The following is a 16,845-nucleotide window of genomic DNA, read 5'->3' as shown; positions in this document are numbered from 1 at the left end:
AGTTACTGGAGCATAACAAAGCAAGGAATAATCCCCGAATATATGCCCCATTGTGATCAGCCCATATTGTATTACTTTCTCTGCACTGAAAAGCCCTATTCAGGGTGGAACTTATTTAAGTGCCTTCTGCCTGGTGCTGAACCTCACCAGAGCTGCCGAGGTGCATTAGGCGAGCAGCAATGGACAGGAGCAACCCGGCATAGCAAATTGCACCTTATTATCCAGAGCATGACGTTTTCACATCCCAGAAAGCTCCACTAGGTAAGAGCTTTTTTCTGCATGGCATTTGTCCCCCATAATGTGTTGAATTGATTGCACCGTTTTATGTGTGGGTTTTAGAGCGGTCTCGTTTTGATTGCTGGCGGTTATGACCTCCTGAGCTGGTTATTTCAGGACATAACGACTTACATTCAAGCAGCGAATTTTCAGACAAGAGCCATCCCAGAAGACGTGGCGTAGTACGATAAAAATCACTCAGCAGAGGCCAGGGAGTCAGGGCACAGGTCAGCTTGCCTGCAGAGAGACATCAAATGCCATTTGTGGCTGAGACACCCTGGCGGGGTTGGCAGATCCCCTCCAGGACGTGCAGGAAGCCCTGTGCCCCCTCAGGTAGCCCCTGGGGGCTGGTTGGGCCCCACATGTGTGTTTGGACACCTGAACCCAGCCTACAGCCCCACAAAGTTGGTGTTGATGCACCCCAGACAGTAGCAACAAGCTCCCCACATTCAGCTGTGCAGGAGCAGGTGGAAACCACCTTTCACGTATCAGAGCAAAGTATACATTACTGTTATTGTTATATATTGGCATTATTATCACCGAGATGGAAGACATGCTTCCCTCTCTCAGCATGGAAAACATCAACACTTCTAACAAAATCTGACCCTGAAAAAGTATGGTATTTCCGAGTCTGCATGCTAGTGTCAGGCACTTAAATGTACCCTGTGGCCTCTCCTTCTCTGGCCTGTCTGGCACTGTTAGTCAACGCGAGGCAATGGGCACAAACTGAAACACAGACAATTCCATCTGAAGATGAGGAAATACTTTTTCACTGTGAGGGTGACAGAGCACTGGAACAGGTTGCCCAGAGAGGTTGTGGAGTCTCCTTCTCTGGAGATATTCAAAACCCGCCTGGATGCAATCCTGTGCAATGTGCTCTAGGTGACCCTGCTTGAGCAGGGGGGTTGGACTAGATGATTGCCAGAGGTCCCTTCCAACCTCAGCAATTCTGTGATTCTGTGATTCTGTAGCAAGGCAGATGAATTATTTAGGTACCAGGGCTTGCATTTAGGGGGTCTCCCTTGCTGCTTCTGCCATGGTGAAGATGCACCAACTTGAATTAATGCTGAAGCCCAGAGAGGGGGTGGTTCTCAGCCAGGGCTGGAGCACAACTGCCGGTAACTCACATTATTTACCAACAGCATGTACTGGCAGGTCCACACAGCTACAGAAGGATGGAGGAGGCTTAATGATACCTATGGTATCGTTTGCCGCTGCTAGTTCTGTCACAGGGGTCCCTCTTTGCACCAAGGTCCTCCATCAAGTATCCTTTTCTGTCTTTTCAGTCCAGAGACTGAAGGTCTTCCAGGTCCGTTACTCTGCTGTGGCTTTAAAAGGTCTCACTTGGGTGGCGGCAAAGACCTGCCTTTGCTGAGGGTGCTAGTAAAGCACCATCACATGCAACGCAGAGATTGAGCGCTCCTGGCTGGAAGAGAAAGCTCCCAGGCTGTCTAACCCTTAACGCTGCCATGGCCACAAAACCCCCCGGCTCAAAGAAATATCTCCAACTGCTAGCTTTTCTGGTGGCTTTTGTAGGGATGGCCTTCTGCGGGAACGTGTTGGTCTGGCCAACGGAAGCCAGCCACTGGCTAAACATCAAGATAGTTATACAGGAGCTGATCCGTCGTGGGCACGGCGTCACCATCCTGGTCTCGAATGCTTCACTTTTCATTAAACCCAGGGCTGAGGCTGTGGAAAAGTTTGAGGTCTATGGTGTGCCCTTCAAGAAAGACATAATTGAAAACCTGATCGAGGATATAGTAGCGCTGTGGCTGAACAACAGACCAACCACTTTGACTTTCTGGCAGTTTTATAAGGAGCTGGGAAAATTGTCCATAAACTGGAACCAGCTAAACAGGCAAATGTGCGATGCGGTGCTCACCAACCGAGAGCTGATGGCCCGGCTTCGGGGGGCCAACTATGACCTGCTGCTGTCAGACCCAGTGACCCTCTGTGGGGACCTCGTGGCTCTCAAGCTGGCAGTCCCCTTCGTGTACTCACTGCGCTTCACCCCAGCCTCAACCGTGGAGAGGCACTGCGGCAAGATCCCGGCCCCGCCATCCTACGCGCCCGCAGTCCTCTCCGAGCTCACCGACCGCATGTCCTTTGGCGAAAGAATAAAAAACATAGTGTCTTATCACTTGCAAGACTACGTTTTCCAGAGCTACTGGGGAGAATGGGATAAGTACTACAGCAAGGTCCTAGGTAAGCCTTCTGCTATTTCAGTTTCTCATTATATAGCCTCCCATGACTTGACTTACAGTCCTAGGAGCCAGAAGAAGGGCAGGGTGGCAAAATCAAGGGCTCAAAAATGAGACAGGACTAAAATGATATCTGAGGTCTGTAAACACGTGGCCAGCAAGTAGAAGATTTTCATTATTTCCCTTAGCGGAAAAGGGAGTGAGTAACCAGTGAAAGAGCCAGGCAGCCCAGGTCAAACCAAAAGGGGACCTTCTAGCACGAAACGGCAGGCTGCAGCTGTAGGCCAGAGGGATTACAGAGACCAAAAGAATAAATGCATTTACAAAGAAAGGAGAGCACTTCACTGGGAACCTGCTTCGGCCTAGCAGGGCAATTGTTACAGTCTTAAGCCATTAGCCACCAAGCTACCCACGTCAGGAATGTCTCCATGAATCACACTCACACACCTGGCAGGGCGCTGAGCTGGGTTAAGACAGGGATCAGTGGACAGCCCAGTTGCTGGGTTTATGGCATTCTCCATATTTTTCTCATAGTTCTGATGGGAAGGTTTAGATAACTCCCACACCGTATAGGGCTCTCAGCAAAGAGAGCTTGCCGTATATATTTCCCTCTCCAGGAACTGCTTGCAGAGAAAGCAGCAGGAACAGAGCCCTTTTCCAGTCCAGACCACTGTGACGAGGAGGGCTGGTGAATTAGAACCCAACCTTGACACTCTCAGCAGCAGTACTGAAATACACTGCGGCTTTGTAATAGAGACCACACTTATATCACCGGTCATTTAAAACCAATCCTCTGTGCACAAAACAAGCTGTACTTACACATACTCTCCACCCACAAGCAAACAGTGCAAGAAGCAAGTCCTCATGTTCAAGCCTTTGTTCTGTTTTCAGCAAATATGCAGAAATATAGGTTTACCTAAGTATTATTGACTTGTGGCCAATGAGCTGTTTTAATTGAGCTTGCACCAACCCCGTAAGACAGAGCATTTCCAAGTCTCACGGGGTTCAATTCCCTGCAATTGCCTGTATGCCGCAGGACTTGACAAACACACCAAACTACTGTCACATCCACAGCAGAGCAGGTGTCTCAGCTTGTCTCCTGACAACCAGGCCTATACCATCGCCTGCGCTTTCATCCGGGGGGGGCTGGGAAAGGATGCTCTGGACACTACTGAAGCAGAAGCAAAAGCCCTGCAGGACAGCCCGCTTTGGCAAACAATGAGCAACAGAGCTGGGCAGCAGCCCAGCGATGATTTTTTTGGCACAGTGAGAAGGGCTTACATTGTTTCTTAATTGCAGATCAGAAATGTGCAAGAATAAAACCATTAAGCAGATCTTCTGGTTCCACTTCTGGTGTATTATTGGCACCTAGTGGCATGCAGGACAGTTTGCACTATCACATGCTGGCTCTGGCATGCTCTGGAGGAGGCAAGTTTATGTGGAGACAGCCTTATTCAGACACTGAGTTCCTCGCTTTTCCACCCAGTTTCACCCACTTTGAGACCCAAACTTTCTAGTTGCAATCCTGAATCACCACATCAAGTTTGTTAAAAATGGGGGCATTATAAAGCAAAATGGTGCCCACAGAGCAGATGGACGTCTTTGCTGGGTACTCAGATGCTGTCTGAATAGCAAAATGGACGAAAAATTCACCCCTTCTTACAAAAAATAATGCAGAGAGGCTGCAGTTAGAAAATTGCTCCATGCCCACAGGTAGGCATGAGCCCTGAGTTGGGCAGGAGGGGACAGGCTGAGCCTGGCCAGCAGGACAGAGGACAGGAGAGCCTGCCCACGGGGCCCACGGCTCTCCCCACTGCCTGAGAGGAAGCACCACATCCAGTTTCACCAAGCCATTTGCCACCAGATGTCACCTCTCCAGGGAAAATGTTATCCAGGACGGGATTTTGCTCTAGCTACCTTGGCTCCTTGCCCATCAGGGCAAGGCAGTGTCACTTGGGACCCGCCTGGCCTGGCCTGCCTCGCTGCTTGTGGCAAAGGAGGGCCACGGGCACGGAATCGCATAAGGCATGCCATGGCCGGGAAGGAGGTGGCGGTGCTGTGGCTGCTGGCAGTGTTGGGCTGTGGGTCTGGTGGGAAGGTGTTGGTCTGGCCCGCCGACAACAGCCACTGGCTCAACATGGACTATATCCTCCAGCAGCTCGTGGCCAGGGGCCACGAGGTGACCGTGCTGTTGCCTTCATGCTTCCTCATCCTCGATCCCAGCCAGCCCTCGCCTTTCCAGTTTGAGGTGGTTGAGGTGCCGATCAGCAAGAAGGAGATGGCCACCTTGCTGGAAGAAGCTTTCTATTTTTGGATTTATGAGCAGAACGAGCTGCCCATCTGGGAAGCATTTTATAAGATGGGTCAGCTGATGATCAAGATGAGGTCCACAAACAAAATCATTTGCAACGAAGTCCTGACAAACAAGGTGCTGCTGGAGAGGCTGAGGGCATCTGCCTTTGATGTCTTTCTGTCGGATCCCCTAATGCCAGGCGGGGAGCTGTTTGCAGAGAAGCTGGGCATCCCCTTCGTGTACACCTTCCGCTTCTCCATCGGCAACACAGTGGAGCGGCTCTGCGGCGGGCTCCCGGCCCCTCCTTCCTACGTGCCAGCCATCCTAAGCCGCCAGACCGACAGCTTGTCCTTCATGGAGAGGCTACAAAACATCATCTTTTATGCTGCTATGGATATCCTGTATCACCACGCTCTCTGGGGAGAATGGGATCAATACTACAGCGATGTTTTAGGTAAGGTCGCTCTTACTTTCAGAGATTGCATCTGCTGTACACATAAGACTATGTACCCAGAGCCTGGTGGTTAGGGTACAAATTGGGAGCAAAGCAATCCTGAACTCCTTTTCCTCCTCCAAAATCCCTGTGTCATGCTGAGCAAGCCAAATCAGTACAAACCCTACCTGTCTCCAGCTACACTGACACAGCTAATGCCCTACAGACAATTTCAGGCTAGGAAAAACAGTGCCAATGCCACTTAAAAGAAAACACAGCAGTCACATACATACATCAGGCATGGCTGACACCAAAACCAATAAAATAGTACCAATAAAATAGTTAAAGACAGAGATAAAAGGCTTCCAGTGGAGGTGGCTCTGCCTTTTTTTTAAGGGTTTTATGGAGATGGTAGAAGATGTTTGGTTTAGTTAATTAGGAGGGGTTTTTGTTAACGGCAATTACAGGTCTACAACTGAGGTTTTGTTTTAGGGAGTTGTTACTAGTACTAAAAAGAAACAGGGCCAGCATGCCCTTCGAGGGTTAACTTCTGTGGGGATAAAGGTAGTAGTACTTCAATACGATGCCTTAAGGGTTTTTATTGTTCTCAGGCCTGTGATGGGGTGTGATTTTGCTGAGAGAGCTAAGTTGGCAGAAAGCCCTACTACAGGAGCACCTAACTGTATTTACGTGTGCTGCTTATTGTGCTTGGCAGAGGTTAGAATGCACTGTGCTGGCAGAAGCACGGTTTGTTGATTTTATGCAGCATCGGCCACAGGGCTGCTGGGATTGTGGGCTGCACTGGCAAACCGCAGAGCCCGCAGTAGAAATGTCAGCCTGCATTTTACACTGCAGTTGCTGAGACTGGGCCCTTCCACTGATGCTCCTGAGGCAGAGAAGGGAAACGAGAGAATTATCATCAGTCCTACTGTGGCATTAAATTCCCCGTCTCTGTGTCAGAGAGCTCAGAGGGTGACTGGAACAGGAAAGCCCCATGTGCATTTGGACAGGTGATTTTTTTTTTTTTTTCCCCTGTTGCACTGCCATAGCATCTTCCTAAAACCAAGTGCTTTCTAAATTACCTTTTCCTCTTGATTTTGAAGTCTCAGGGAGAAAGCTGAACTGCTGTGCTCCTGGAGGCTTGGTTCTCAAACAGGGGCACTGTTCCCAGCTGTGTGGGTAAGATCTGAGTGGCGATGCCCAGCTTCTGGCTAGCTTTCCTCTTAGCAGTAAGATGCGAGCTCTGGTGGTGAAGCTGCATGCACAAAGCCTGCCTTGTTAGCTGTGTTAGCCTGGCTGCCCTCCACCCTGGCTGAGGCATGCTGTCATTCTGACTGTATCCAGTGATGAAGGAGGAGTGGAAGGAAGGGCCAAGCTGTCCCACGAAAATGAGGCAATGTCCCAGACCCTGCCATTCATGTGTGCCTCTCCTCTTCCTCCTTGGAAGAGCAAACCCTGTGGTAGTGCCAGGTAGCCCAGAGCCCGCCACGCTCATCTCCTCCTGCTTCTTTCCCAAGAAGGCCTGATGCTGGCATGACCTTCCAGCCATGGGCAGTGTTGTGTGTCCCCGACATCTGGTTACAGAGAGGACTAGAGCACATTGTGGGCTAGTTGTCAATCACTGCAGGACATTTTGTTGACGCTTAGTAAACAAGGAGATAAAGATTGTTACTGGCTTTACAGGTAACTTGGTTTTCACAGGCAAAGGAGCAAACCTAGGATGTAGTCAAGTGATAGGACTGGGCTGCCAAAAAGGGCCCGTGGGCTCCTCACGTGCCTTCCCCAGCCTGAGTTCCTGCTTGGCATGGGAACACATAGCTTCACCTTGAAGACACATTATCAGGGCAACCAGCTCTTTGAAGAGCTCAAAAGTGCTTCTGGTCCTCACATGCTGGAAGGTGCACTTTGTGGAGAGCAGAAATGGAAACTGCCTTAATTTCCGGAGGTTGGCTGTGGCTCTGGAGGAGACTCCAGAACAGGATTTGCTGCTTGCCCAGCCTTCCCATGAGTGGTGCTTTTAGTCCTGACATGCCCTCTTTCCAAGGTTGACAGCAAGTGGATCTCATTTTTATTGGCTGGCCCTAGAGATATTTACAAGCCAGAACAGTGCGACTGCTTCCAGCTCAGTCAGACCGGAGTTGTAAATGGTCAGCCAGGATGATGGGGCAAAGGTTCCTCTGGCTGCTCTGGGCCTACACATGCTGTTGGAGTCCTGGCTTTTGTGGAAAGGTGGTGGTCTGGCCCACTGATGCAAGTCACTGGATCAACTTGAAAGTGCTGCTGGAAGAGCTCGTTCTCCGGGGTCATGAGGTGACTGTGCTGGTGCCCTCCATCAATATGCTCATTGACTACCGAGATACCTCCTCCCCCTTTACTTTTGAGGTCCTGCAAGTGCCTTTTACCCAGGAAACCCTGGATACTATCATGGAGGACTTCCTGAATACCTGGGTGAATGAGTTCACCAACCTGTCCTCCTGGGAGGTCTTGTGGAAGATGAAAAAGGACCTGGAGGTCTTTGCCAACATGTCAAAGATGACCTGTGACACCTTGGTGCTGAACCCGCAACTGATGGCGAAGCTGCAGCAGGCCAAGTTTGATATTCTGATTGCCGATCCTCTGTACATAGGGGGTGAGCTTGTAGCAGAAATCCTGGCAATCCCTTTCATCTACAGCTTCCGCTTCTCTATCGCGAACACGGCAGAGCGGTTGTGTGGCAGGCTGCCGTCCCCACCTTCTTATGTGCCTGCCAGTATGGGGAGACTGATGGACCGGATGCACTTCATGGAGAGACTGCGGAACTTCCTCTTCTACCTTTACACCGACTATTTTTACTTAGAGTTTTGGCGAGACAAGTGGGATGAGTACTACAGTGATGTCTTAGGTAAGATAGCTGTCGCATGGTTTCTTCTTTTGCATAGGCTGTGCCTTTTGAATGTTTTGGGAACCCAAACAGTTCTGGTTCCGTATTTGAAAGCTTAATGAAAGCCAAACTTGAGTTCTGAATCTAGTCCTTACTCACAACTGTTGCATTCATTTGTTGTCAGACAGATACCTGATTTTTTTTTTTTTTAGCAACATTTTAAGCAGAGTCCTATTTCCATGCCAAATCTAAAAATTCATTTTAGCAGTCTTCGCACGCAGTGGTGTGCTGTTACCCTACGTTCTGAATTGCAGCCAGCAGAGGTGATAATACTCCTGTTTCCCTCACATGGAGGTTTTGCCTTCCCTTTTATGGTTGGTCTAGTCTCTCAGACACCAGTGCAGTTTTCTTCGAGTTCCTCTTGAGGGTCTCTAGTTTATAGTTTGAATTTTTGTCAGTGATGCTACTGTTGGTGTGCTCTTCCAGTGAACTGGATGCCTGTTCTGGTGCCTCTAGAGGAGTTTTAGAGGCCAGTTGTCATCTCCTAATTTTGAGGACAGGCACTTCTATAATTGACGGGGGAGCAGATAAAGGCTGGAGGGCAAATTCATTCCTTAGATAACTCAGTGTAAGTCACTGGAAATAGCGTAGGGATAACTCAGTTCCCATGTCGTCAGTGGAGCTGACTGGGAACACTGGCTGTCTTTGGACAACTGAAAAGCACAAAATGCACCCTTCATTTATGTGTTGCATCAGAAGGTACCATCTTGGGTCCCTGTTTGGGACAGGATGCTAAGCATGAGTTTTTTGTCTTCTCCAAGAATAAAGGCTAAGAACTGTCACCTTTCCCCTTCCTGTATCATCCACAGTTTGAAATACAGAGTTTCCTTAAAGTATATGCCTGAAATTTTTCTTTTAACCTAGTACAGCTCAGGCCTGATTCCAAGTCTATTAGAAAGAGGCCTTCTTTTAGTTCAACAGACTTTGAATCTTGTACAGAGTATCAGCATTTAGGCAGATAACAAATGAATTGCAAACACAAGGGTGTCTGTTCTGTTGCCCTCCAATCCCTCCCTGTATTTCCAAGAACTCTTCCCTGTGCTTTCCAAACCAGTCCCTTTTTCCTGTATTGAATTTTTCTACTGCACAAGACTTGATTCCTTTACAACATGGTGTAGAGATCAACACCTTTATGTCACTCTGACTGTTATGCAGGCTTTACTTCAATTATAAGTAATTTTCACTCTAGTAACTTTATAACTGAACAATCACCCTCCACATTTTTTAAAAAAGATTCCTAGCATAATCTGTAATGCTGATCAGGTAGTATCCAAAGATGTCCTACAGGTAATTTTTCTCTTGCTGCTTATGTTGCTTGATTACCGTTTGCTTTGGACTGGCTTTGGACAATCATTAACATTTCTAATCTTTTTATTCCCTTGTTCCACACAGTGGGACAATCCTGCAGAGACAACATTCAAAGTGTACCTGAGAACACACATTTTTCCAAATGGAAGCTATAGAACAGTTTTTCCCATTGGATTCTTTTTCCTCTAGATGTATTTCTTAGAAACATTGATTTGCATAAAATTATGTTCACAGAACCAATGGTTTTGGCCAAATTTTCTCAAGATGTGTCAGCAGGAGCTTTGTGCTGGTCTCCAAGAGAACCAGCGCTGGCTGTACTTGCCTTACATTGCAGTTTGAGCAGCCACTGACTGAGTCAGCATTTGAAAAAATGTAGGAGAGCTTCGCTAAAACTTTCCTCCTCCCCAATGGCTGATCAACACTTTGTGATTCACTTCTTTTTATTCGGCCCTAAATTTTCTATGATTACTCTGTTGCCCAAAGTGGTTTTTTACCGCAAGTACAGGTAACAAAGTCTTTCAACAGTACAAGAGCCAGATTCTTACCACAGGAACTAAATGCTTCCTACATACTCAGATATTGCTCTAAAACCATCCTAAAGGTTTTACATTGTTTTAAAAATGCTATTGCCTCATGCATGACAATCTGTCAAGGCCAAACAGGAGCTGGGGCTAGGAATAGGTTTGGATTTGTCCACATTTTAATTTCGTGCTTGACTTGATAGATCACACTAACAGGGAGTGCCAGAAGACAAAGGTAAGGCTTATACTTTGCAATCTACAGCAAACAAGACTCCTCCCGTGCGTGCTGTAAACGCCTTGTTCTTTGCCCTTAGGAAGGCCCACGACCCTGTGTGAGACGATGGGGAAAGCAGAGATGTGGTTAATAAGAACATACTGGGATTTTGAATTCCCGCGCCCTTTCTTGCCTAACTTTGAGTTTGTTGGAGGACTCCACTGCCAGCCTGCAAAGCCATTACCAAAGGTATCCTGACTTTGTTCTGCTACTGGTTTATCTGCCCAGCAGAACAAGAGTTGTTTCTCTCCCTTATTGGCCATGCAAGCAATGTCCTAAGAATGCTCATGCTTAAGGAAGATGCTCTGCTGCAGGTGGGGTGCACGGAGCTATGCAGCAACCTGCCCAGACTTGTACAAGCTGAGGGTTGGGTTTACAGCCTGTGCTGTGAAAAGGCAATAGTGGAAGACAGCAGAGCGAATCAGGTGCTCATTTGAGGAAAAACATGAGCTATATCAGAGTGCTGAAGTGTAAGATTTAGTTCCAGGATACAGAATTGCAACCCATGAAAACACTGAAATACATTAGGCAAAAAGGCACTCTCACAAGTGAATTCACTGGACAAAATGGAGCAAAGACTTGCAGAAAGACACTAGTGCTAAACACTTCTATTGGAGCTTAGTGTAAGACATCTTAAAGGGAGTAAATTACTCAGCATCTGTAGCCTATGCTCTGCTGTGACTGGCTACGTTCAGGTGGGATTTGAAACTCCTAGATACTGATGATAACATGACAAGCTCTGGTCTAGATTACCACCCTCTCCATGTCCTGGCATGGTAGGAACCTTAGAGGAGGTAGGATATTTCTGGTGCAAGCAGTCTACTGATAAAACCTGTAGTTCATTCGTCTTCCTTTTCCTTTGTACCAGGGGCTGGGGTGGGAGAAAAGGATAGCCATTGCCTTTTGGATGCTATTGCTCCATTTCACATGACACTAGCTAAAAGAAGGAATAGGAAGATTGTTTGGTCTGACCTGTATACAGCCTTTTTAGCAACACATGCTGCATTGCCGGGAATACAGAATTGACTAACAAAGTTATGGCAGCGACTTGACAACTATCTAGTCAGGATGCTGCAAAATCTGTTGCCAGCGCTGTCTTTGCACAGAGCTGTGAAATGCAAAGTTCTTGTTCCAGCAAAATCCAGACCCATGACAATGTACTATGATAGAGTGTCGCAGTGTATGGCCTTCTCACTCCAGTCACCACGATCCATTCCTGCTGCTCATGCTCTGAAAGAAATGTGTCCTGAAACTATCCAACTTGCTTCTAAAGAGACAAGGCTTCCATCTTAATGCTCATCTTAATGCTCATCCTGCTCTTTCCTGGGGAGGAACTGCTTTGTATAGGGCCAGGTATATCTTTGTAACAGCCTGCTCTCAGTGGAGGTACTCATACACCATCATCTTCTCCTTGATAAACTAAATAGATCGTGCTCTATTTACAGAAGTCTGTGTAATCTGCACTGCATATTTGCTTAGCATGCTTTCTGCCTCTCCTAGGAAATGGAAGAATTTGTTCAGAGCTCAGGAGAACATGGCATCGTGGTGTTTTCTCTTGGATCGATGGTCTATAACCTAACTGATGAAAAAAGTAATATAATTGCTGGTGCCCTCAGCCAGCTTCCACAAAAGGTGAATTTCTTCTCAGTCTAAAACATAACCTGTCTCATTTTTTTGTCAATTTGTTGCATTCAGCAAGCCCTTTACAGTTTGACAGGCCTGCATTTTTCATCTGCAGTTCTGCTGGCTGTTCTCTCCAGGAAGCTGAGCTTTGCAGAGAGGCAGATTGCTGAGTCACCTCACATAGTGTTCTCCCCTTTCTGAACCAAAGCACGTGGAGGTGTGTCCACAGGCCACAATATAAAAATTGCTCTAATTAGAAAGTACATAATAACCAACCAATAAGTTAAACTGGAGCAAAAGTTATTTGAATCATTGGGAAACCATGTATCCCTTTGAGATAAGGACCCACACTAGGTGGGATAAGACGGAAGAGCCTGTAAAATGCAGTATGTTTATTTTAATGTTCCTTTGTTCAAGGTTCTCTGGCGGTACAAAGGAAGAAAACCAGAAACTCTGGGCTCCAACACCAGGATTTATGACTGGATACCTCAAAATGATCTGCTTGGTGAGACTGGTTTTATCTGAGTTGGGTTTAGTCCTTGGAAAAACAGTTTCCTTGTTCTTCCACCAAAACCAAAAGAGAATGGCTTATTCATGCAAACGAGCCACTTAACACTTGCTGCTACAATGAGTTCTGTACCTTAAGCAGCCGAGGTTTGCTCTTCTAGCCTTAATTTCCTAGTGCAAAGGCTACTTTTGACCTTAAGGTGACTAGCTTTACAAGAACCATGGAAGATAGAGCCAGACTGTAAAGGGAGTAAGGAGGGATGGCTCAAGAAGGCAGCAACCTGATACTAGTTATAAAGAAGGGTCTTTAAAGCAAAAACCCCTGTTTTACAGAGTATGGAGGCCTTCATCTGGAAAGGCTAAGAACCACCTGTAAGCAAGGGTAAATATCAAACCAGGAAGGCACTCCAGAGCTCGATTTGGCCTCTGCAGCTTCTCTCCTGGGCTCATCCTTCAAAGGCTGTGGCAGGGGTAGTTGTGAACCTGCAGCTCAGAGATTTGAGATCATAGGAAAATTAGAACAATTGCAAAAGATGACAGAATGGCTGGAGTAATAAAAATGGGCTGGAAGAACACCCCAACTCACTCATTGCATTCAAACATGAACACAGGGAAGCTAAGCAGTGCGCAAGCTCTGATGCCGATCCAGCAGTCAGGGCTGTACCCTTCTCTAGCAGCATGTTTGCCCTGGTGGTTTGCAGTGCTCTTGTCCCAGTGAATATAGTCTGCATCAGTTGCTGTTACATGCTTCTCTCCTTCCCTGTTCCAGGCCATCCTTTGACTAAGGCCTTCATTACTCATGGTGGGACCAATGGGATCTATGAAGCTATCTACCATGGGGTCCCTTTGGTCGGGATTCCCATGTTCGCTGACCAGCATGACAACATCGCTCACATGAGGGCAAAGGGAGCTGCAGTTGAGCTGGATTTTGGCACACTGAAGACACACGACCTAGTTGATGCAGTGAATACAGTCATTAACAATTCCACGTGAGTTTTGTTCCTGCCTAATAGTAGGATCCGGTTATTAAAAACTTGGCTTGTTGATGTGAGAAGTTCTGCTGGCTCTTCTGGGAGCCCAAAGTACCAACAAGCTGGAACTGGATGGCTTTCAAACAAAACAGATGGTCTTTATATTAGACATCTCTATTTTCTGCAAATCAGCATCTCTTAGAAAAGAAAGATCAGTAATTCCATTTTCTTGATACTGTATTTTTCTGATCCCTTTAAGAAAGATAGGTCTGCGAAAGCCCACAGCAGCTCCTGAGACAGTTTTCTGCTTTCTTCCTTGTTCATGGCTACTATAGTCTTGGGAGGCTGTGGGTGACAATGCTAGTCATCTATGGTTTCTTTACCTGGAGTCACCACTATTCTATTTTCTTACCCTTGAGTGACCAATATCCTTAGGACAGTGGTTACTGAAGCTACATTACACCAGAACGGAAAATGCCGCAAACGTTTCTTTTTTTTTGGTTGTTTGAAGCAATAACTGAAATAATTTTCCACTGCAAAAGACTTGCTTTCTCTGTTACAGTTCATAATCCAACTTTATGCAAATAGGAGCAAATTAGGCTAGTTTCAAATATATTTAAACAACACTGATGGAAGTAAAGGCAAGATGTTCTGTCTTTTAGCAGTTCCTCCACAGGACAGCCAGCTGAGGAATGGGCTCTCAGAAAGCAGTGACAAATATCTGTGTTTTCTTCTTTTTTCCCCAGCTACAAGGAAAATGCTCTGAGGTTATCCAGGATTCATCATGACCAGCCGATGAAGCCTCTGGACAGAGCTGTCTTCTGGATTGAATTTGTCATGCGTCACAAAGGAGCAAAGCACTTGAGACCAGCTTCTCACCATCTCACCTGGTATCAGTACCACTGCCTGGATGTTCTGGCATTCTTGTTCACCTGTGCAGCCATTGCTGTCTTCATTCTTGTCAAATGCTGTTTATTCTGCTGCAACAAATGCGGCAGAATCACAAAGAAGAAGAAAGAATAAATGTGCTGTTCCCATCAGCAATCCTTGTAGGCTGATTCAGCAAGGCATTTATGCACGTTCCTCAGTGAATAGAATTATTAGGATATGTTTTATGCCGGACATATCAAGAAGTACCTTTTGGAAGGGATGTGTTAAAAAGCAGTTCTGCAGCAGAGCTGCTTGCTTAGCCAGTCTGTTGCTTACAGTAAATTCCCTCTGGCCCAAATAAGATTGAATTATAGCTGCTTAATCCCTTGGAACTGCGTCAGCTGATTACACAGAGTTCCTAGAATGGTAATTGCTGCTCTGAATTTTCAAATGAATTGTGGTATGCTTCAGAAATACAGTCTTCCTGGGTGTTCTGCTGTGGTCCCTGAATCTAGGACTAGTCTCCTAACTAACTCCTTCCTTCTCTGCATCATCCACACTTAACGATTCAGAACCAAAATGTCTCTTGTCAGACTATCTCCCTCAAGGTCGGACAACAAAGCTAAGGCCATAGGCTCCTTAAAAGTGCTCACTGGAAAGGCTAGGGTCATGAGAAATTGGGACTGTTGCTGGATGGTGAGGTCTGTATCACTGTTTTGCAAAAGCACTGACTACTTGAGAACAGAGAGGAGACCAAAGTACATCTAAATGCTAAAACCAGCAAAGAAATGGCTGGCTTGTCTTTGAGAACTATTTCTCTTTCCTGTCCAATATGCTTGGAGTCCTGTTGCACACACCATCACCCCAACCGCACCACTCTATAGCAGTGAGAAAACAACCTCTACCAGTCAGTAACTGGCTCCTCACTAAGCCCCAAATGCCTCTAAGCCATGTTAAACACGGCAGTGTATCCTTGATAAATGCAGAAAATCTCTACAGGTAGAACTTGCAAACAATATCAAGCACAGAAGCAGTGCAGCAGTCACCTGTCTTGCCTGAAATGGTGGAGGGGAAACAACAGTGCTCCTTGCTCAGTTAGACTGCTATTAAATGCAGCACTTCTAAAATTATTTAAGTAGCACTAACTGATAAAAGCCTGGAAAACTGACGCTAGTTCTGGCCTGCTGTTCTAGGTAAGGTCGCTCCACTGCTGCGCCAGCTTACTGAAGAAAGCATATGCCCCAAATTTAACTGTGACCCTTGCTGTATTCAGGATGCTGAAATACATAAGCCATGTAATTGCCTTACACATGTCTTAAGCAGCATAAAGAAATTTGATCACTTGTTTTCAAACAAAGCAGCCTGGGAAAGCATGTTATCTTTGTTTATATAATAGAATTCCCTACAATATATTAACTTCTTCATTGGCTTCTTTAATAGCTTCAACTTCGGGTCTGCTCAAAAACCCTTCAAAGTATAAGTGATTTGTTTCCAAACTAAAGACTGGTTAAAACATGACAACTTTTGCTAGTGGTTCTCATGATAAATGAGAATCCAGGTTGTTTTGGTAAACTGTTCCTATGGTCACGTTGGGATATCCAGAAGCATGCGACAGTGAACAGACAGTAGAACAAACAATATGACTTTCAGGCCTCAGATCAGAAAGGTTTGGCTCTGTTAGAAGAGTCAGGTCTCCATTAAGCTTTACGAAGAACAGAGTGCTATCATCTGGATTCTGCAAGCAGAAGATCCGCTGATCCATAAGAACACAAGGATGTCAATTCTGCTTTTGTAAGGCCAGTAGTCTCCAATGTACTGACAGACACAAGTCAGGGAAGGCTAACAGGACATGAGAAATGGGATAGGTGGGAAAAGTGGGCAGGTAAGAGCTTTGCAGTCGCTTAAAAGAGTGGCCTCCTTTCAGTAACTTACTTCAGAGAAGTTTGGCTTAGCTAGTTTTGAATTAAAAAAAAAAAAAAGTGAACAAACACCCCTTCCCCCCTCCAAATTAAGAGACCCCTTTTCTTTCCAGAATCTTCAAATAAAGAGGGGAAAGATCTCAAATAATGCAGGCTATGTCTGTGATGCATTTGTTCAACTAGGTTCAGTAAGTATATTGAATTTGATAAGACAGATCTAATCCTACTACTGATGGGCAAATCTCTCACTGCATAGTGAACTGTTTTGAAGAACTGTAATATGTTCAACGTCATGTAATGTTTAAGAAAACATTTCCATTTTGGAGGTCAAATATTTTGCATAACATGTCAATGCTTACTATAGCTATATAGACTAAAATACACAAAACTCAAATTGCTGTCAGTTCTAAAAAAACCCCAGGTGTTTCCAGAATTATCACACCATAGCCAATCCTGTATTGAAGTTTACGAAAACAGAGAGCTAGAGCATTCAGAAATAGCATGGCGGAGTTGGAAGTCTTTAAAGCATGTGTTACAATGCAGCTTTGTTATGGGAGAAGATCCTTAAAGTTTATGAAGCAGTCCACCTTGACAGTGCTACACAGACAAGTTTTGAGATCTAGGAACTTGCTGGAGAAACTCAACAACTTCAACTACAAGTTTTACTTTTCTTTTTTCAGTTCTGCCATTGGCATTTAAACTCAAATATATCTTAATTAAGAGAACTTG

The 16,845-nt window shown here is 46.0% G+C and overlaps 1 protein-coding gene across 2 annotated transcripts; it reads left to right on the top strand.

Moving 5' to 3' along the window:
• The first annotated feature begins 4,919 nt into the window (after positions 1–4,919).
• On the top strand, positions 4,920–16,176 carry LOC106484351 (UDP-glucuronosyltransferase 2A2-like). Of its 2 annotated transcripts, none has more exons than XM_013942522.2 (6): positions 4,920–5,224; positions 10,267–10,415; positions 11,727–11,858; positions 12,267–12,354; positions 13,126–13,345; positions 14,074–16,176. In XM_013942522.2, exons 1-6 carry the CDS (start codon positions 4,963–4,965, stop codon positions 14,348–14,350), a joined length of 1,128 nt encoding a protein of 375 aa, XP_013797976.2. In that variant the 5' UTR covers positions 4,920–4,962; the 3' UTR covers positions 14,351–16,176. The 2 variants fall into 2 exon arrangements, with proteins under 2 accessions (XP_013797976.2, XP_013797975.1); XM_013942521.2 differs by lacking the exon at positions 4,920–5,224 and adding an exon at positions 7,356–8,084.
• Positions 16,177–16,845: the final 669 nt, after the last annotated feature.

The sequence above is a fragment of the Apteryx mantelli genome, chromosome 5 (assembly GCF_036417845.1).
Source record: "Apteryx mantelli isolate bAptMan1 chromosome 5, bAptMan1.hap1, whole genome shotgun sequence".
Classification (NCBI taxonomy): domain Eukaryota; kingdom Metazoa; phylum Chordata; class Aves; order Apterygiformes; family Apterygidae; genus Apteryx; species Apteryx mantelli.
The sequence above is the reverse complement of the archived record's forward strand: the minus strand, read 5'-3'. Positions and strand labels throughout refer to the sequence as shown.

What these genes read in the sequence shown, in the direction of transcription:
- LOC106484351 (XM_013942521.2), top strand. Translation starts at nt 7,361, where the DNA reads ATGATGGGGCAAAGGTTCCTCTGGCTGCTCTGGGCCTACACATGCTGT. An exon ending in CTGCAAAGCCATTACCAAAG is followed by an intron (nt 10,416 to 11,726) that starts GTATCCTGACTT and finishes TGCCTCTCCTAG; the next exon opens with GAAATGGAAGAATTTGTTCA. An exon ending in ACAGTCATTAACAATTCCAC is followed by an intron (nt 13,346 to 14,073) that starts GTGAGTTTTGTT and finishes TTTTTTCCCCAG; the next exon opens with CTACAAGGAAAATGCTCTGA.